The 21,427-nt window shown below is 38.4% G+C and overlaps 1 protein-coding gene across 1 annotated transcript; it reads right to left on the bottom strand.

Moving 5' to 3' along the window:
- Positions 1 to 4,360: 4,360 nt before the first annotated feature.
- barhl2 (BarH-like homeobox 2) lies at positions 4,361 to 9,698 on the bottom strand. The gene is made up of 3 exons (XM_079628795.1): positions 8,756 to 9,698; positions 7,243 to 7,468; positions 4,361 to 6,327 (listed from the first exon to the last, which is right to left on the bottom strand). The coding sequence occupies exons 1-3, from the start codon at positions 9,300 to 9,302 to the stop codon at positions 6,027 to 6,029; spliced, it is 1,074 nt and encodes a 357-aa protein (XP_079484921.1). The 5' UTR covers positions 9,303 to 9,698; the 3' UTR covers positions 4,361 to 6,026.
- Between the last annotated feature and the right edge of the window lie 11,729 nt (positions 9,699 to 21,427).

The raw sequence follows: 21,427 nt of genomic DNA on the forward strand, positions 1-21,427 counted from the left end.
TTTAAGAAGAGGGAAAAAGAGAAGGGTAAACAACTGCTCACTTGAAAGAAATGACTCCAGCCGTTGCCCAGCATGCATGCAGCAATCTATAATTCATTTCACTCAAAAACGCTCAATTTTTCCCCATGCACCAGCTTTCTAATTTGAAGTGTAGTCCACACACTCACACACCTACACCCACATGATGACTGCGGGCTAAAGCCAGACCACAACTCCAAAAAAAAAAAAAGAGAAAAACAAAGAAAAGAGAATGGCCAGTGGTAACAATACAGTTCATGCAGCTTGCAATAATTACATGGCAAACAAATGAAGGTGACAACCATCTCAACTGTGCTGAGTCCTATGGGTGCAAAGTATTTTCCACAATTAGATCAGGCTTCCAGAAATTAATTCACAATGCAGTCAGAACACACTTAATAGCCACCAAGAGCACACAGATGAGCAGCCCTGCACAAAACGGATCATTTTATCCAGTCTGATCTTACTTCTCATTGTCTTTTATTTACCTGCTTGTCATTGCTTTGCTTTGCAGATGGGAATGGTTGGGGAAAAGACTGCATGTGAAGAATTGATCATATGAGCCTTTTAATAGGCAGTTTGAAATCTGGCCTTGAGTGGATTCCTACGAGAGCACTAGTAGATGTACCACATCTCACTTTTTTAATGTGCAGTAATTTCAACAGCGTTTCTCCTCCCCTGGCTTTCTCTCTACCTCGTTCGTTTTATCTTTCCATCTCTCTCTCTATGACCCAGCTGCACTCTTTCTCTCTTTCGTCTCTCTTAATGTCAGTGTGTTGCCACTGTGAAGCATCACAGAGCTTGAGTCTGTCACTTAAAATAATGCTGTCAGATCTGTAATTTTAACCTTGAAGCAATTAGCTGTTGTTGAGGTGTAATGAATGCTGACACCTCTCGGAGATGATGAAACCCCTAATTGCTCTGTAAGAATTGAAGCTTTTGACATTGCTGCTGACAGAATTTTTCCCCTTCCTTTCTTGTGCTCCTTCATGTGGCCACACGTACAATGACGGTGGCTGGTTTTGAAACTTGAAAGCTAGCAGAACTTCGCCATCAGCTGTCCCGTCACTTGAGCAAAAAAAGGAGAGGGGAAAAGGCTGGTTTTGCTGAAATGATGAGAGCGTTTAAACCATGATAGCACTCAGCTAATGCATCATTCAGCAGAAGTGTCATGGATGAGCGTTAATGCCACGACAGGAGCAGGAAGATGACTGTTCCAGCTTAGACAGGAAAAGGCTGATGAAATGATGGCTCAGGACACTTGTAATAAGTTTCCTCCTTAAATACCTGGCAGGACTTGAGTGAAGTGGGATCTACAGAAATAAGAGTTCACTTACGCCTTAAGCCACACATAGTCTTAGATGTGGAAGTCCACTAGTATACTTGCAGTAAAAATAGCCATTTCACTTGTTGTAATGTCAAAAAATATTTCTTGCTTTTAAATGAAATGATAGAAATGCTCTCAATTTTGGCATTGGAACAATGTGCAGTTCATTTCTGTCAGGGAAAATAAAAATAAAATATTGCTTCCAGAACCATGGCACACTGTATGGTAAAACATTCCTGAAAATGACTGTAGGCCTACATTCCATTTTAGATTTGTATGCATTTGGCAGACATGTTTTATCCTAAGTATACATTTGAATAGTATGTTAAGTAAGAGTATGTATTATGGGAATCAAGATCAAGACATTGGTCATTCAGGCGACTTACAGTAAAACATTTTGTTCTGAGCCTATTTGTGATATTTTTTTTTATGTGTCTTTATCTCTCAGGCTTAACAGTTGCATTATTTTATGGCAGTTTTACACATGCATCATCTGTGAATAATACCCAAATAGATGTTTGCTCTAATGATTGAACTGATAACTGGTGAGAAAGATATTTGGTGCCATGATTTTAACACATTCTTGCAGCCATCAACTCTGAATAATGAGTATTATCAAGTCAACAATGATTTAGCCGAGGAACATACTTTGTAATGTAGATTTTTTTTTTTACACAAAATGGTTGTCATTTCATATTCATTAGCAGTTTGATTGCAATTATTTGTTTAAAATAGGAAATATGAAAAAAAACTGTGAATGTATATGCAGCAAAAAAACGTTTCAAATCAGTTTTGTCTTGTAATCTAATAACACTGCATTCCTATTTTATTTAATACTGCCAGATAGCTGTCAGATTTTCAGCTTGTGAGTCTATTACAAGCAATGTGGCCATGAATATTAGCAGTGGGTAAAAGCATTTGATAAAAACATTTTTGAGTGTTGAATTGAGTGTTGATTAATAATTTGAGTGTTTAGGAACAGATAGCTAGTTCTTAATCATGATAGCAGGCTCCTGAAAGCCTTTTTAAAGGTATTAGTCTTTTTCACACCTTCCCTAAAATTTTCTAAAACTTACTATTAATGCAGAGGTATACCACGATGCCTGTCAACCATTTCTGCCTCCTGGCAGAAATCCGCTTTCACACTTTAAACGATTCTAACCTTGTTACAACCGTTCCTCCAATTCAGTCAGCTTTGAAATTGCACACGTTGACAACCTACCATCTTAAAATTCATCATCCTGACACCTCGCCATCACCACAGGGCAAGATTAAGAATCCAACCCACGGTAATTAAGGGACACCCAGATGCTTAATGTGGCGCTTCCGTGCTGTTTTGCGAGGCACTGCGATGACTCGGGCCTTGAGTGCGTCATTTAAATCCCACACGACTGATTGTCGCCTTTCAACGATTCAGTGAGTGACCTTGCAACGTGACCATCTTCGAGAAGTTCATCTGGATGTGTCCCTGCCGTTTGAGTATGAAAGATGGCACGTTAAAGAAAAGTGCGAGCGTAATGCGGTAATGAGCGGGCCTCTGAGAGCTGCTGCGTTTCCCTCATTAGGATAATAAGTAAGTCATCCCTAACATGACATCAGCTGGAAAATGTGGCAATTACAAAACCTTACTTGGGCTCCTGGAAGCAACAAGAACAAACCAATTCCTTGCAGCAATCTGTTCAGTATAATGGGTGTCATGTAAATGTAAGGTCTGAACATCCTCTTTTAATTTCAACACCCCTCCTCTCACCTAGCTTGTTACCAGGGCCAGGCTTCCCATATTTCCGCCATTTGGAAGTCAATTTTAACCAAAGGTTAAATAAAACGAACAGATCTTGGTCAGAAGGTCACAGCAAATTGAGCATTTACTGACCCACAATGTTTTGAGGATGCTGCGATCAAGCATCACGTCTATTCATTAAATTGATATTACTTTCAGGCTAATGGTCTCCACAGTCAAGTTGCTGGTGGCGCATAGAAAAGTGAAACAACATATGCCAACATAATATTTTTTTCCCGACAAACAAATATTAAATACAAAAAATATAAAATGCACTTTTGAGGGAGGCTATCTCACTAGCTTATACCCCGTGTTGTATCATTTAATCTAAACATTTAAAGCTCCGCTTTCGATTAGTTTTTTTTTTTTTAAGAGAAGCGTTTGAAAATGCCACTTTGTCGTAATTGCAAACCCGTGTGTTGAACGTCAAAATTTACCATAACACATTGACCAATTTAACTAATTTGCTAAAAAAAGCAGTGTAATAAAGCATTAATAAAGCATTGTAGATAATTTACTGTCCAGTAGCCTAGTGTAAACCATTCACGCGTTAGATTACGCATGGCTGTATTTTTTTAACGGGATAAATCTTCGTAGGACATTGCACATTTTTCGTTAGTAACTACATTTATAATATTATTTGATGCGTTTTAAATGTATCGAAATATCGAAAAACTAATAAAAATATGTAAACTATTTATTTAACTAATTCCAAGCAATTCGGATGACGCGATTAGAGCATCAATGCGCAGCCTGTATATTATTGGCCCATATTAAATTAGCTTAGTTGGCTAAAGTGCGTGCAAGCCGGGTACAGCATTCCAGCTGATCACAAGCTTTTAAAAATAATAGTTGTCTAGAAATGGCTGCAACTAGCTCTGCAATTGAGTGGGCAATATTAAATTCACAACTGACTGCATTTGTCTTGCGTGCCCACCAAATGCTAAATAATCCAACACTACCGAAATCCAACTCGGCATCTATACTATTATTGCAGTTGTCGATGTCGAAGGCATCACAGTTTTGACTTTACAGAATTTAGTTTGTTTTTATTTTAGTTTCCAAATTGCATTTTCTTCTCTCTGTGTGTGTGTGTGTGTGTGTGTGTGTGTGTGTGTGTGTGTGTGTGTGTGTGTGTGTGTGTGTGTGTGTGTGTGTGTGTGGTGTTTCTAATCTTTTTTCTATTTTACACTTAAATTACGCTTTGTTTGCATAGTATAATTTTATAACATTTTGTAGTAGACCTGACTTTTTTAATTGTCTCTTTTATTATTATGGAGAAAATGTAAGACATCCTGCAGGGTGCCAATGTCATATTGTTTCAAACTACATATAGCAGAGGTCAACTTGGCTTTAATAAGAATTTAGCAGCGCAGAAATCAGCAACCTATTCTCCAATTAGAGGAGCCCAAACAAACGCGCCCTGAGGCTATTCTATCCTGCAGTCTCTTCAGTCCTCCAGGGGACGTTATCAAGCTCAAAAAGAAAAGCATTGTAATGTTCACTTAATTACATTCCCATAAGAAAACCCACGTGATTACTTTAAGTTACGTCTCGTTTATTCCTCTCACATTTAGTGTAAATCGTCCTAAGCCATTTTTGACCAACCATTTATACCAATATAAAGTATTGCGGTCATGTATTATTGTGTAATCTTTGGCTATATGGTTCTCATTTCGATTTTTACTGCGTCTCTTATTTAAAATTCCTTTTGTTCATTTTAGACCACATTTATACACATCCTCTACTCACTAAGACCTTTTTTTAATCCAGCTTAGTGTTAGAATTATGCTATTCAATATACAAATATAACGAACTGGGAATTAAATACTGATTTGACTGGGGGAACAAAAAACATAATATGTAATGGTTATTTTTCCTAAATCAATAAAGTTGGATTTATGTTTGGTTGTGTTCTTCACAGCATTATCGTAAGTGTTTCTGGTTTAAACGAATGACAAATAGTGAATATTAATCTCGGGAGAGATCTACAAAGGTCTCTAATTGTTTATATGAAATGTTTCTTTTAATTCACTCACGCTGAGAAGGCTCGCGCCTGCTGTCTGTCCGCGGCGGTTCTCCCACAGAACAGCTGCCAGACCGGGAGCAGCTTCGCCATTCCCAGAGTAAATGCATCAAACCATCTATTCTCATATAGCAGACCGGTCCCGAGCCTTACTTGAATGCACGCCTATGCTAATGAGTTCAGACGGGCTTATAGAGTTTACAAAGAACTTATGCTGTGCCCTAAAACGTGGGATAGCCTACACAATCTATAAATACAGTTTTGGTGATTCCTCGAAAACTAATGTTGTATATTGTATTACATACAAGTGCCAAGAATAATTCGAATTTCTTAGACTTTAGTATTTCTAAATTTCTTTTTTTTTCCTTTTTAAAAATCCAGATCTTAAAAATCCACACGGATGATGCTTACATTATTTAGCATGATCTCACATTTTTTAATTGTGCAATTACGGGAATTATTATTTAAACTTATTTTTAAGGAAAGCTCCTAAAGGGTCACATGAAAAGTGATAAACATACGTCCCCTTTCAAGAGAAACCGTCTGACATTGGCCTTTTTTTTTACATTTTGTCTTTATTTCACCCTTTCTTTAAATCTAATAAACTTTATAAGCGTACTAGTATAAGTGTATTTGTACCAAAAAAAGACAAAACAAACAATCTGACAATGAACAGTCATTTTACTGTCACGGTCACAGGCTCGTCTGGTTTAGTTTGGCCTATAAGTCAGAAATGGTCCATATTAAATAATACATCTTTTTCTTCGATAAAATCGTCTCTCATTGTTTTCTTGATGAAAAAAAGCGTCTTGTGAAAGTTCAGCGCAGTCTGTCACATCACTTGTGATACATATGTCTCTCAGTGTCTTTTCGTTTTACCGAGGATGCTGCGTACCCGGTATTGGGTTTAGTGCCGGTTGTCCCCCGGGCCCCAGGCCGTGAATGAGCACTCTGGGGACGAGCGGTCTCTGGAGAGATGGATGCGGTGTGGACGGAGTCCGGTACATACTGCTGTACATGGCAGCAGCGGCTGCGGCCGCTGTCGTGCTGTCCACGGTGCCTAATAAACTCGGGTGGTAGAAATACGGGGATGGGAACATTCTCTGTAAGGCCGAATAATTTCCAGCTTCAGCCAGCAGTTCTAATCCGACAGCCGTCTGCCTCTTCCATTTCGTTCTGCAATGAGATCAAAATACAAGAAATCAATTATTAAACTCTCCACATGGCTCCTTATGGGCAAGATTATTCGAGGCGTGCATGTTTGATTCTGGCACAAAAAAATGTAAACTTAATTTAAATACGAATGAAGTTGGCCGAAATTGTTTGTAAAATAACATAGGCTACATCAGAATTTGTATAATAAAAACGATAAACATGTTAATTGATTGTGACTAATAGTTAATTTTTTTTTCATTATTCCGATTATATTTAGCCAAGATGTGATTTCCGATCAGTTTTGAATTCAGACTCTACAGAATTACTAACATATACTAAATAGCCTATAGGCTACCTATAGCCTAATAATCGCCATAATGAATGTAATATAAAATATGACAATTGTAAAAAAAATTATATATATATATATATATATATTCAGGAGTGAATAGTCCATATAGTATATATATATGGGGCCTTGCAATTCTTGGACAGCTAATATTGCAATCGAATGATTTAAAATAATAATAAATTAAATCTACTAATAAATTACTACTAGTAAAATACTTTTTTTTTGGACAAGCGTGTTCAAATTATTTGATCTACATTATATTGTTGCGCCGTTCGTTTATGTAAAACATAACTTATTATAGGCCTAACAATAATAATAATATAATAATAATAGCCTAGTTATAAACTTAAATAACTAATAAATAGGCCTAGCCAACTAATAAAATCTCCAATTGTGGCAACTGCAAATATAGATCCATAAGTAGATACAAAAATATGCTAAAAATGCTTGCACAATCAACATACACATAGCCTACTAGATATATTGTACAAAATATGTAGTTGTTGTTGTTGTAGTTGTTGTTGTTGTTATTATTGTTGTTATTTTAAAATATAGCTATATTTCATGAATGATATGAAACTTACCGTCGGTTTTGATACCACGTCTTGACTTGTGTGTCTGTGAGGTTTAGGGCTGCTGCCAGGTCCATTCGGTCCTGTACACTGAGGTATTTCTGTCTCTCGAAACTGCGCTCCAGCTGGTTAAGTTGATGGTCGGAGAAGGCCGTCCGCGCTTTGCGAGGTTTTTTAGAGCGGGAGGGCGGACTGTCTCTGGAACTAGAAATTTCCCGATCGCCCTCTTCTTTTGTTCCTAAAGAAGTAAGTGCAATGAAAGTTAATGAAAATGTATTAAAACATATTGTAGAAACTTCCATTTATTTATTCATTAAGTGAGTTTGAATTTAGTAATTACTGTTTAAATCAAAGGTTTATTTTGGTAACTTATTGCTAAAGGCCTCGATTGTATACGCAATGATTATTTATCTGATTATTTCGTCTTGGTATTATCAGTATCAGGATCTTTAGAAAAGTAAAATACCAGGTGACCTTTACAAAAATATACTTATTTGTTTTACAGATAAATTAGGTCGTCGCATAGGCTATAGACGAAAATATTACAACAAAACGAGCAGGATCGATACGTCAATCTATCTCTATTTGTAGCAGTTTTTACTGGGCTCCGTGATCCCCCCTCAAGGAAGAACAATAATCTCTCTAATTGACTCACTAGGGAGGATCCCACACCGGGCAAAATTCACCAGCCTTTACATCTGTTATGCTAATATCAGAGAATAACCTTAGCGACAGCCTAACAATATTGTTTTGAAATAGGCTACTGGTTCTTTATGAAAATACAGACAAATAAACAAAGCCTTAAATGTGGCTTTAATGTGGACGACAATAATAATAATAATTATAATAATTATAATATTTATAATAATAATAGGCTATAACGTGCCTAAAAGTATTTAATATTAAAACATAAATATTACAGGTATTTTGTACCACTGAATGCTTGTAATATTCCAGTGGTGGATTCACGGCGTGTATAGTTACATCCCAGTGAATAAATATTTACTATTTCCCCCAAAAAAATAGGCCTACGTTTTAATTGTATTACTTTGTTTAATGTAGCCTACGCATGACCAATTAGTTCCGAAGAATTCCATAATTATTTGTGCTTTTCATTTTACAGTGAAGAAGAATACAATTATTTAAACTCATAATGCCTAGATTTTCAATATTAAACAACACCGATTTTTTAGAACAAAAACAACACAAGTTTTTATAAGCATTTTGAATTTCATCATTAGTTTTGTTTTTGTTACTAATGTTTGTTTGCGTGGTTGTATGATGCAATATTCATTAGGCTGGTGTCTAAATAAGTAGCCTAAGTAAAAGGCAATAACAATAATATTTGTACATGCCATTTTTGGGGTGCTTTTTCTAAATCTCACATTGTTATTGCTAGCCTAATTGAATCAATTATATAAACAAGTATTAGGCTACTAAACGTCAAACAGATAACGTGATCTAAAGGGTTGCCTAAGTTTTTATAAATGTATTTAATTATTCTGTATGTAAAACGCACTCTTACCGTTACATTTCAAATCACTCTGCATGTCATCTCTTTTGTCCAGTTTGCTTCTGTTTTCATCTAGCTCTAGTTTGGGCCTGATGCCGTCCGGGGAGGTTCCGTTCTCTGTTTTGGGGCTGTGATGTGGAGATGGGACACTGGTGCTGTAAGGAGCGCACGCTGCTAGCGGTTTACTGTCGCCCAAAATGTCTTTGATTAGAAAGGAGGAGGTGGCAGTCCTGGGGGCACAGCCAGCCTGACCGAGCGGATGAGGCTGGGGTGAAAGCTGCAAACTCTGAGCCTGATTGTGATGATGATGGTGATGGTGATGCTGAAGGCTGTCTTGGACCAGATGCGGTTCGGGATGCTCCATCGTGACTGAGATCGGGGATGAAGGGGCTGTTCCCACAGTGTCTATCTCCGAACATGGTGATGGGGTCGCCTGACTCCTGAAATCCGCTGTTCTGTCACCGAGTCGAAAATCTCCGTTCATCAGTACTGAGCTGCCAGAATTGGTTGTGGACAAAATAGTGTCTATTCCGAAACTAGACCCACTGGATCCTTCCATAGTACAAGAAAAAGGATGAGCACTTAAGTCGTCTTCATAACAACTTTCCTGCACAATGTTTTAAAAGGAAGAAGAAGAACAAAAAAACTTAAACGGAATCAACGAACAGAACTCAAAGGTTAACGCAGTAAAAAAGCCCCGAAAAAGTACAAAATAAACATTTCTTACGCGCAAATGAAATAATCCTTGCACTAAAGCAAAGAAAAAGAGAAATATAGCCTGCGCTCCAAGATGTTGCTACATTCAAGGTGAAATGTGGAAAGCAAGTGGATCTGTGTAGTCCACGTCCTTTTGTTATGGTTATTGAACTTTCTTTCAAAGTTGAGGTGTGGAGAGATTGGGATGCTCTAACTCCTCGACATCACGCTCCCTTTTGCCACTAATCGTTGTAGTGTTGCTCTACAATGACTTCCTACATTGACGTCATATTTTCTCCTTTATTATAACACATTCCTCGTGTTCCCCATCTCTCCTCTCATTGGTTACATGGTCACGCGCCTGTCCAATCAGCGATTTGTACTTCATCATTACACGTTAGACCCACTCATTGATTCCTCAATGCTCTTTTGAAACCTTCCCTCCGCTATAGTATCTCAGACGGTATCTTAGACATTCGACATAGACATAAATATGTTTATGGTAACACTTTACATTATTGTGTGCATGATAGCTTGTTGCAAAAAAAAAAAAAAATACACATCAATAACACCTGCAGTAACGTGAAATTAGCTGTTCCACAAAATAGTTAGCCTACGCAAAAACTAGACTTTAGTTCACTAAAATTACCCAATGCTAACTAATCAATTACACTGTAATATCAGCTGCAACGTGATGCAACTGAATTAAAAAAGTAAACAAGGTATTAATTCAATTGTGAACTTAATTGTATCATTGCATTATTGTCTTGTTTAGAATTAATTCAGCTTTGGATTTATAGCCTATGTGTTTTCAGTGTAGAATGATTTCTCCAAAAGAAAACCTCACAGTAATATCTACTGGCAAAACAAAATTGTGTCATTTATTCTTTTAAGAGCACAGGGACAGTGAAACGTGCTAGAGAAATTTTTGAGCCGTTTTGAGCTGATAGTCATTGTGTGTGTCAGGGCCTTTGAGTGAAAGCACTGCTTCCAAATAGCTCAAGGGAATGAAATGATGGCGAATATTGTACATGACATATACGCCCGGCTCATATCTTTCTTTCTTCTTTTTTTTCTTCTTATTCTAAATAAACCCTGGGCCTATTCTGGCTTTATAGTCAAAATGTAACTTTAATACAAATTGCGTTAAATGGTAATATTTTCAGAGTGGGGAGCAGAAATTAAGAACTAACGAATATGCGTTTAAATCATCTCCCCTCCTTAAATATTGTAAGGGAAATAATAATCTCACCTAACACTGTTCAACGCGCGACTCTTGATTGTTAATGTGGAACTACAGTTCCAAATATTTTCTATGCCGCTGAGTGCAAAGATGTAGGCTATACTGAGAGGATGATGATGCGATATATATGGAGCTATGTGATGGCTTCGCCAACAGACGGACTCAGGGCTGCTTATATCAGGCTGCTGCGTTCTCTAACGTGGGTTACGCTCGAGTTTTCCGTGGATCACTTCACTGTGCTCCCAAACCTGTTTGCCACCTCCTCCTGTAACGGATCGAACCGAGATTGTTTAACCTATTTTATTTAGCTGATCGACGTGGGAGTCATCATTTAGGTTTGTCCTATACGCACCGCACCGCTTCGATTTATTTATTTTTCTTCACAAAAAGAAAATAAATAGTTTTAGAAAACAGTTTTGTGTGGTTTTACATGTTTATAGTTTTAATTTACGTTGATCATGTATTATATGTGCCTATCTGTTTAGTAAAGCATTTAGTGAAACGTTATTTGGAAGCAGCTTTAAATATTACAATCAAAAATATAAGAGATCGCATGTTCGTTGTATTGTTTTAATTACCAGCTATTCGCATAACAATTGTTTCTCCGGGGATACACTTGGCAAACTCTTGAAATGTTCACACTGTTTAATAATTCATACTGATTTACATGATTGTACGGGAGATTGTATTTTAAAATGTGTTTTTATGTTGTTATTTTTTTATTCAGTTTAGTTTAATGTTGTTCTTTCCGTGTCACGTGTTTTGTAATTTCTTGAGGCGACCTGATATCTGACCTGTTACACATAGCCTAATATAGAATTTCTGGTTGTAAGTGTCTGCAAATTGTGCAACTAAACACTATACGGTGCTGCATATGCTCGTGTTAGTTTGAATTATATAAATTGTGTGCTTGGCTTGTTAGCTTGCCATGCCATTCTTAAAATGTCCGGATTCTGTTCTGCATTTAAATAATGAAGTTAAATTGTGGCTAATTGGTAAATTATTGTATAACAGGCACCCCCTGACATGATTTTACACACGTTCAGTAATAACACTAGGCGGCGACAAAGTCATCTAAGAATTCCTGTCAATAATTGAAGATTGCTGGTTAATGCAGGGCAAAGCCACTATACCACATCAAGTTTTACCGACAGCCAAATTCAATTAAATGCATAAATAGGTGGCTTGAATATCTAAGCGTGGTTAAATGGAACAATTAAGATAGTTAAGATAGCCTACAGTTAAAGTTGTAGGCTAGCCTACTGACTTTACAGAATTAGGCAACATAAATAGCCTTACAAGTCACATCTAAAGATAGGTCAAAAGTTATATTAAAACATTTTACGTATATAGGCTAATACAACAATTTGGCCATATATGCTGCCCTATAGCCTGTTCTTTTTAAAATGAATTCAAATTTACTAACTAATTAAGTTAGAGAATGAAATTTTGCCCCAAGATATGTGAAAACGATCTATTGGCAATGTATATCTTTCCGTTGAAGAAAATCAAAGCGATGACTGAACACGCCAGTCAATCTCATGAGACTCCAGCAGCATGTTCATTAACCAACCCGATCTCACCAAATGCGTCTATATAGCACGCAGTGTGTTTATCGTGTAATATATACGCGAAAATGAGTTTTTACGTGCATAGTATACGCATGGATAGCACATGGTTGGGTTTAGGGTGGGGTAGGGTGCGTGTGTATTATACGCTTGGGTAGGATTAGTGGTGTGGGGTGCGTGTGTATATCACGAAATTAAGTGCGTATCATATGCACGCGCAAAACTGCGTATCATATCCACGTAAAAACTCATTTTCGCGTATAAATTGCACGATAAACACACTGCGTGCTATAGAGACGCATTTGGGTGAGAACAGGCTGCAACAGTTCACTAATTGCTGCAACTCATTGAGCCTCAATCAATCGCTTTATTAGGTTTAAGGGCGCCGCTGGAACAAATTGAATACAACCAGTCAGGGTATCATCTGATCAGCCGGGGCTGATGGTCGATGATCGGACAGTGAAATTGTAGTTTGCCCTGTATTGATTCCCCTCACGGCTTTTTGTTGAAACTGTCAGCGACTGCTGAAGGCCTCGCTCTCTCCATGTCATGCAGCCAAATAACAGGAAATTTACTCTATTTTTGCTAAATTCCATATGTGATGCTTTAAAAATCATAATGCTATTTTTATGTTGATGCAGACGTAGGGCTTGTTAAAGTTTATGCATAGATCAGGGACGTTTATGCAATTAGTACCGAATTGTGAGGCAACAAATAAGCAACCACATGAATCCCACGATTAAATTGGTCTTTAAACGAACAGAAACGAAATGATTATATGTGTTGAACGCGAGCTATTTTCCATGCTTTACTACACGATCATACTTTTGCACCCGTAAGACATGACACTATTTAAATGAAAGACTTACAGTTAAAATTTTCAACGACTTCCCCCATCTATTTCATCAAGTAAGCCTATAGCCTACCATAAAATCTGGATCATGATGTAAAAACAACTGTCAGATGTGTGTGTTTACAAATATTGCTGTAGCTCTATGGAAATGGATTTAATCACATATCAGAATTTGTATTTACCTATCTTTGGAGTTATTCGATGAAAAACAAGATAGTATTATATAAATGCAGTAGCCTACGTAATTAATTGTTTGTTCATGTTATTAGGCTAATTAAACAAATACAACTTTTGATTTTAATAATGTATTAGTAAATTATTAAATTAACATTAGGCTATAGCCTATTAGCCTAATACATGTTGTAGAAGCTATTGTTCATTCTTAGTTCATGTTAACTAAAGTAGTTAACTAATGTTAACTAATTAAAACCTTATTGTGAAGTGATAACAAATACTATTATAAATCATACTTAAAAGCAGAAAAAGGCTGTTAACATGCAACGAAATATTTGAGTGAGACATCAAATTGTGTGCATGCTGGGTAACATTCACATCATTATATTTAAAAATCATATATGTTGTCAAAAAATGAAAGGTCTTGTTTTGAGTAATAAAGTGTATTTCATTTGCAAGTGTCATAAAAGCAGGCTGTTTTAGGATGTAGCTAACAGGCAGTGCGCTTGAGCAGGGACAGCATTGGACAGAGCAGTCTCACACACACACACAAAAATACATCTTTAATCAGAGAATCATGGGTCTGACAGAAGACAAATTCGCTGTCTCTCTCTAAACATGTCTAACATCTCTATTTGAGCGGACAGGAAAAAGGCTAACACAAAATTGTTATGAAAGTCAAAATTCAACAGGAAATATTATTTCAGAAGCCCATGTATGGAAGGTTGGTGCTCCCTGTGAGCTGTGACATTTACAGCAATGGCTTTCATGATCCCAATATTACATTTTTTTTTTTTTTTTTTACTAGATCTTAACAGTATCCCCCCCTCTTCCTTTCAACAGTGCTTGAATTTACACTGTAATAAAACATGTGACATTCAAGTTTAATTTGAAGTGCAGCTAGTATTAATCCAAAGGCAAACAAGGAGGGGAAATAATAAGCCTAGGAGAAGGACACAGAAGGGCCCGTGGCCTAGATGAACATCAATTACAGTTTTAATTCAACACCCAAATCAAATGTTAAAATATGAGAAAGAGCAAGAGCAAGAGCAAAAGCAGGAGAACGGGATAGCGCATATAGCGCGTATACATCAGCGAAGCTGTCTCGTTTTGTTTACGGACAACACCAATCCATCCAAGAACTAGCTACAATGTAAATTTTAGTAAGTGACGATGGCACATGTGACATGCATCACACGAGTGCCCATCCCCACATCGCATCTCTTTGTTAGGCTTTCTGATCTACTCTATAGTGCTTGCTCAAGGAAAGCACATTGATTTGTGCGCTCCGGCCACAGACCGGCCCTGACAACGTTGTTCTAGCAGTCAGAAGGGTCTTTACAATCACCTAATTACTAGAGCTGTCAATCAGCGCGGGCCGCGGCTGGCTCTGACCGTGTCCGCGAGCTGCATTCCTGCGCGCGGCTGAGCGCGTGATTGATCCGTGCTGATGGCGTCGAGCCGCCTCATGACGTGTGATTCTGTGGCGCGTGCACGCTTCACAAAGGTAATCGGGGGATCAGGAGGGGTCAATGCCATTTCCTATTACCTGAAGTCTAAAAGCAAACAAAAAATCACGAGGAAATAAGCCAGAAGAGTGGGAGAGTGAGGGGTGGTGGGTGTGAAGACTGCATTGCTCAAGGGGCGAGCGAGCAATTGAGCAAGACGCGAAAATGATTTCCTTTCAAAGAAACAAAAGCCAGATTGAGATTGTCCAGCACTGCTTTAGTCAGATTTAAAACCGTTCGCACGTTGTTACAGTGATAGGCATCAGCACTGACAGAATGTTTGGAGGCTAAATCAGGGATAGGTCTATCTGTGTGTTAGCTGGAGGTCTTCACTGCTGTCATCCAAATTTAGTTCGGCACCTATGGCAGACAAAGCTTTCAAAACCAGGTTTTACAAAACAATGCATGGGCTAATTGGCAAATTTTAGCTAGGCTATTTTAATATGTTTATAAAATTAACCTATGTATATATGTCATAGCCTACTGTAGCTGCATTTATCTGTCTAACAGGCCTAATTACAAATATAAAACTATATTAAATGTAAGTAATTGCGGGTTTATGTAATAATGTACGTTGCGAATAAAAAAAAAAAGGCTTTTGTTCGTTACTCCCTTTTAATAACATAATTAAATAAAGCAAAATGAAAACCTGCCAGATTCTTAGTAGTTGAATATTAAAGGCTGACCTTAAGACTTTCTGTGCAGAGACCAAAAAAATAGGCTATAGGCTAATAATAGTAGCTGGTGGCACTATACTAGTAGGCCTACAGTAGTGGTAGTAGTAATAGGCTATTAATAACTTATAAAGCCTATAACAATAACATTAGCAAATTGTATTAAATAATTTAGATAGTACATTATAATTTTTATGTTTAAAATGTGAATATATATAATTTTTTGGAGAGGCTACATTGTGGGCTATATATTATATGTTTATTACAAGTAGAATAAATGGTGTCAATATTGAGATTGTTGCAGATCTTGTTTTTAAACAAATGTAGGCCTACCACAAAATAGTCGCACAAATCGTTATTCTTTTTCGTTTTGAAAGAATCTTTTTAGTTTTACTGTTATATTACTTTTTTTAATAATATTGTAATCTTGCCCTATAGCAGCTAAGCTACAGTTGGCGGGGAGGAAGACGATGACGACCGCCTGTCAAGAACATTTATATTCATTATATCCCATCGCACTGTGTATGTCGGCAATATCACTTTTACGTGCCCACTGTGTGCGAGAGAAGAAACACGGCAACAACACAAGACAACACAATGTAAATTGAGAATCAAGCAGGTAAACAGTATGCGTATGGCTGCTGCACCTGAAGGGAGCAGAACGAACGTCACTAATAAACCCCGGCAAAACAGTGGCACGAGTAATGAGAGATAACACTGCATTTTGCAACACCGAAAATAAAGGTGAAATCATCAATGAACGGGAGCAGGGGTGGAAAAAAAAAGGGGGGAAAGCAAAGCAATGATTAAATGATCAAAAGCTGGCGGAGTGAGTCTCCATGTCACTGCCAAGCATGCACACTCATCTACCTACAAGTGAAAGTTAGGTTTCAAGCACAGTGTAATTATAGCTGGGAATGTCAGTTTGACATTAATGCAGCCAGCAGAAATTCCCTAATTGGCCTCAGAGGAGAAAGTGAACCAGAAAATATATTAACATTTTAAAAAACCATATTTTGCCTAATCCTTTCACTTTCCAACAATATTTGAAGACCAAAATGCCCCAGGCATAAGAATTTAAATGAGCAATTTTGTTTTTGAAGGAAACGGCCAATGAGACAGAAAATAGACTAAAGGGAAATCATTAGTGTATGAGAGCTCCTGACAGGCCTGCCTGGCTGACTGGCTGGCCTGTCACAGGGAGTCTGTGTTCTTGAGCTCCATGCTATGAGCTAAGCAGATAACATGAAAAGACCTATAAACTTGCAGCCAGAAGTCAAAGCCTATTATCTGGAAATTCAAATGCAGTGGTGAGGAGGAGGAGGAGGAGGAGGAAAGGCTGCTGCGGGGGTGTGTGAGGGGGGTGATGGCGTTCTTGCCATTGAAAAAAAGAGAGAGAGAAGAAGAAGAACCAGGAGTTGTAACAGGCTCTGGTATGTAATATCAGCTTACAGTGGCTGTGGGAAATATGTCCAAACATCGTTCATATACAGCTGAAAAACTGGAAAGGTGGAGATTGCTGCAAAATTTTTAAAGTTGGAAGTGCTGGTTCTGTCACAGGAGAGTGGGCAGATGTGATATGACCATATCAGGGAAACACAGCTAAGTGCAGTCAGGAGATGTTAGGCCAGTCTCCTGGTGATGGAGCAGCTGAGGCTGACATGGCCCCAGGCTTGCCACTGCAGGGCACTCGCTCGCCCGCACTGCACTGCCTTTTTGAAACAAAACACCGAGCTGCGACCAGAGGAAGCCGTCGTGGCACTGACCACAAGGGTCGGACGTTTTACCTCCAGCAAGAAAAGGAAAGCAATAAGAAGATGGGGTGGACGTATAGATGAAGGAAAGTGAGAATAACAACAGATCTCAGACTGTGTGGCACTTTTGTGCTTTAATGGTCATGTATTTCACTGGTACCTTGGAAGCGTGTTTATGTGTATAAATGTGTCGTTCAAATGTGCCGTTTTCTTCTTTGACCTGTTTTTTGTCTCTCAAATTTTAGTCGCTTTCCAGGGTTGGGCAGGGCATTTGATCTCTTCCTGAACTAAAATACGATGAGCAAGGCATTTAATCAGTAGCTTTGATAAACATTTGGCATAAAGCAGTTGGGCTCTTGTCTCTGACACCTACAGCCCAGGGCGAAAGATTGTGACAAAGAAGGATTTTCACTGGCAATTTCAGGAATTCTACCCACCCTGTCAGCCGAGCTGTCACTCACTCTGACATAAGGATGGTGGATATCAAAGGAAGACAGGACTTTTTATCTCAAAGAAGCACAGGTACAATAGAAGTTCAGACAAATTTTGTCTAAAAAAAAAAAAAAGTGCATCTAAGCAGCAGTCAACAAGTTCACACAGGTGTTTTATTGCTATGCAATTAATGCAATAACAATTTATGCAAGTATAATTTGACTTTATTATGTTAAAAATATGCCAGCCACTTTAGATTTATGTTGCTTATATCATAAAGGTCAGCATAGAAGAAAATAAGTCATGATGAACTGTAATTACACTGTACCCAAAACATAAGATCTTTGAATTTACAGTACTACGCCTAAAATGTGCATTGTGATAACATCTAAATTATATGAGTTTGTTCTACAACATATTATTTCATCACTAAACCAACTTAAATACATTATGTTACACCAACAAATTAAATGTAAGAGTTAGCTCGTAAAAATGCACTGCAATCAATCAGCTTTAGGTAACTTCAATGAACTATGGATTTATGGACAGGTATATCATGGTGCAAATGATTTATTGTCAAGAAGAGAAAACGATTTATCCTCAACAAGGTTCAACTCTAAAAATAATTCAAAAGGAGCAATGACAATCCATTTGACTCCATTTTGTCAGCATCCTTTATTGCACATCTTATCACTTTCAAACATTCTCAAATATGATTGAGGAGAAAGAGGACCACCCCAAGTTATAGTACACACAACTGATCTGTTGAGTCTTTGGAGTTTCAGGGAATGAACAGTGAATGCAATGTCATACCAGCAGGAAACCATGTTACTGACTGCAAGGCCTTGCTCACCCAGGTCAAAAATTGAGAGAGGAGGAAAGAGGGGGAGAAGGAGATATATACAAAAAAAGAATCAAGGGGGCAGGCATCTCCTACAGTTTCTCCTCGTTACCCACTCTCCAGATGGGAACACGGAGTGTTGGCTGTTCTCCTCCTCATCAATACAGCGTAGCTTTTTGTCAGTAATTTGCAATAAGTGTCCACACCATATCTTTAGGGAGCTGGAAATCATTACTGGATAAGGTCCTGCTCAGCTCCTAATTGGAAGCGTTGGGCCTTATCAACTGAGGATTTTCCCAGACCTCTGACAGATACCAATACGAAAATCATTGTTCAGTTGTCAATTTAAGAGACCGTTAAAGGAGCTTATTTGAATTCTAATTGGAACTTCCTCCCCACTTCATAGCAACTGTGAGAATAAGAAAAAACGTGCCCTTGCCAGTGTGTGCGCGTTGCTTTGAGCATATGCAGTGTCTATGTCGAGTCAAGAGAGTGAAGGACCTTGGGAATTAGCTCTAAAGTGTTATGCTATGTAGGTCAATTTGACAGGTTAGAGTTGTGACTTTTTTACAAATGAAGACGGCGAGCAAACACATTAGTTTACAAAAATCCTCACGGGTGGTTCCCAGGGACTTAATCATGGGTGCGGATGTGCCTGAGTCTGGTCTGCAAAGCTCCCAATTAAGCAATACCGCATCCGCTTAAGACGTTTGTTTGGAGTGCACGTGGGCTAGTATCGATCTGGCTAAACTGACCGCCTGATATCTCCTGCATATTTATGCTGCCGTTCTCCTGGTGTCCTGGAGCTGGGCTTTGCTGCTGTCGCTTATTTTAATCCAGCACCAGGGGCTGTGCAGGACCCTCTTGCTCAGGAAATAACTGCGAAAGCCACCAGATGTGGCAGTGACTAACATGCGTAAACGGCTCGACGGTTGCCGATGCGATGACAGAAAATTTGTGTCTGAATCTCAGTTAACAGCCAAGGGCGACGTCAGTAAGCTTTCAAAGGGGGACAAAATTTGTTTTGACATGACAATGGCAGTTGATCATCTATAGCGAAGGCTAATTGCACCCTTGAAATACACCCATGCATGCCCGCACACACATACTGTGACATCACATGACATATATGAGTTGCGATTCAAATTTAAACGTAAGGAAGTATAAATGAATCTAAAATCAATTCATTTGTAGGCCTACAACAATAATTGTAATGGATGAATGGGCAGGAAATGTGAAAAAAGTAAAAAAAAATAATTTAAAAAAATCATTCAAAAGGGAGCTGGGCAACGATAAGGAAATGAATTTGCCTTTTTTTCGCCTTAGCAATGTTTTCCTAATGTCCACTCTCTCTGGGAGCCGGTGTTGTGTTTGCCGGCTGTTTTACTAGCTGTCAGAAGGCATTTAAAATGAGGAGGCATCTAAGCATGCGTACAAGGGGATTCATTTGACCTCATTATACCGCAATAAAGCAAGAAGCCGGTTTACTAAATATCACTGCACCACTCACACTTCACATCATATCATGCAGAGGAGCACGCTAAAAAGATGATTTCAGAAACGTCTGGTGAGTAGAGGGAGGCGGAGGGAATCGGGAGGAGGGGGGTTAACCTTCACTAGCCAGAAGGGATTCTGACAAGCGCGGGGGGGAAAAACAGCTACGTAAAGCCCTGTTTAAGAGCAGAGCCAGTGAAGAAAAAAAAGATTTATGCTTTTAATTAATGGCAATTAAACCATGCCTGTTGGGCTGGCCTATGGCAATTGTTCTCAGTAAAAAAGAGGCTGTGCTGGTGACAAGCATTTGAATCTACTAAGTTCTACCAGGGGAGCTGACACTGCAGGCATCAAAACCCAAACTAAATCAATAAAAGAATTAAACTTTTATAAATTGCATTTTGACAAGTATCAGATAGTGCTATGCTTTGATATTACAAATTCCTTGGAGGTGATGCAAACAAGAGGAGCGGCAGTTAGTGATCCAAACAATCAAAGGCTCTCGTTAACATGCGCTGTCTGATGCCTCGGTGCTATTAATTACTACAAATGAATGTGACTCTGCCCGCCTCTTCTGATTGGAATGATAATCAGACTCCAGAAGGCAGAGGGAAACATATGCAGCCTTGACCAAAATAAGGCATGCTAACATATGCTGTTTACAAGGGCAATCATTTGACTAGCACAGATTTTAAATGTACACACCCAATCAAATACCATACTTTGTGGCAAATTATTTTGGTTATATTAAGGTGTCATTGTCACAGTGTAATTAATGTATATATTTAAGTACTGAGCAATATTAAGCAACCACATGTACTTACTATAGGGTTAGGGTATGGATTATGATTTGGTTGAGGGTTAGTTGCATGTAATTATACATAATTTACTGTTATCAAGTACATGTAACATATGTAACAAGGACACTGTAAAACAAAGTGTTACCATTCTTTTTAATGCTGTAAATTGATAGTCCAATTTTTTACAATCGCTGCTAACAACCAGACATAGAAACGCTCAGACATTTAAGATACTTCGGATAGCCATGCCACAGCACATTAGCAACGATTTATTTTTGGTGGCATGGGATGCGTGTTTGAGGGGGAGGGCGAGTCTGTGGAAGCATCATCGCAGCTCAACTTTTCTGTCAGTCGTGTCAGCACGAGAATGTGGGCATCACCATGCTCTGGATGCAGCGGGCAGCGACATCATTCAGCTGGGAGCCAACAGGCTTTCTAAATGAGTCTAAGCTCTGTGATTATGCCCCCTCGCTAAATTGTTTGCCATGAGACTAATCAAGCTTGCCAGTAGTGCTTACGCACCCAATTTCTCATCCTTAACAGCCATATCTTCTGTGGCATCCGACACTGTACTTCGAGACGGGGCACTATCTGAATCTGTGCTAAATCCCAGCCTGCCCTCATTTATTCAGGGCTCATGTAATATT

Source organism: Phoxinus phoxinus (assembly GCF_949152265.1).
Source record: "Phoxinus phoxinus genome assembly, chromosome: 11".
Lineage (NCBI taxonomy): Eukaryota > Metazoa > Chordata > Actinopteri > Cypriniformes > Leuciscidae > Phoxinus > Phoxinus phoxinus.

Bases quoted from the DNA above. Each gene is read 5' to 3' on its own strand.
- barhl2 (XM_079628795.1), bottom strand. From the start codon at position 9,302: ATGGAAGGATCCAGTGGGTCTAGTTTCGGAATAGACACTATTTTGTCC. The intron at 7,469-8,755 runs GTAAGAGTGCGT...TTACTTCTTTAG, and splicing joins GAGTGATTTGAAATGTAACG to GAACAAAAGAAGAGGGCGAT. The intron at 6,328-7,242 runs GTAAGTTTCATA...ATCTCATTGCAG, and splicing joins ACGTGGTATCAAAACCGACG to AACGAAATGGAAGAGGCAGA.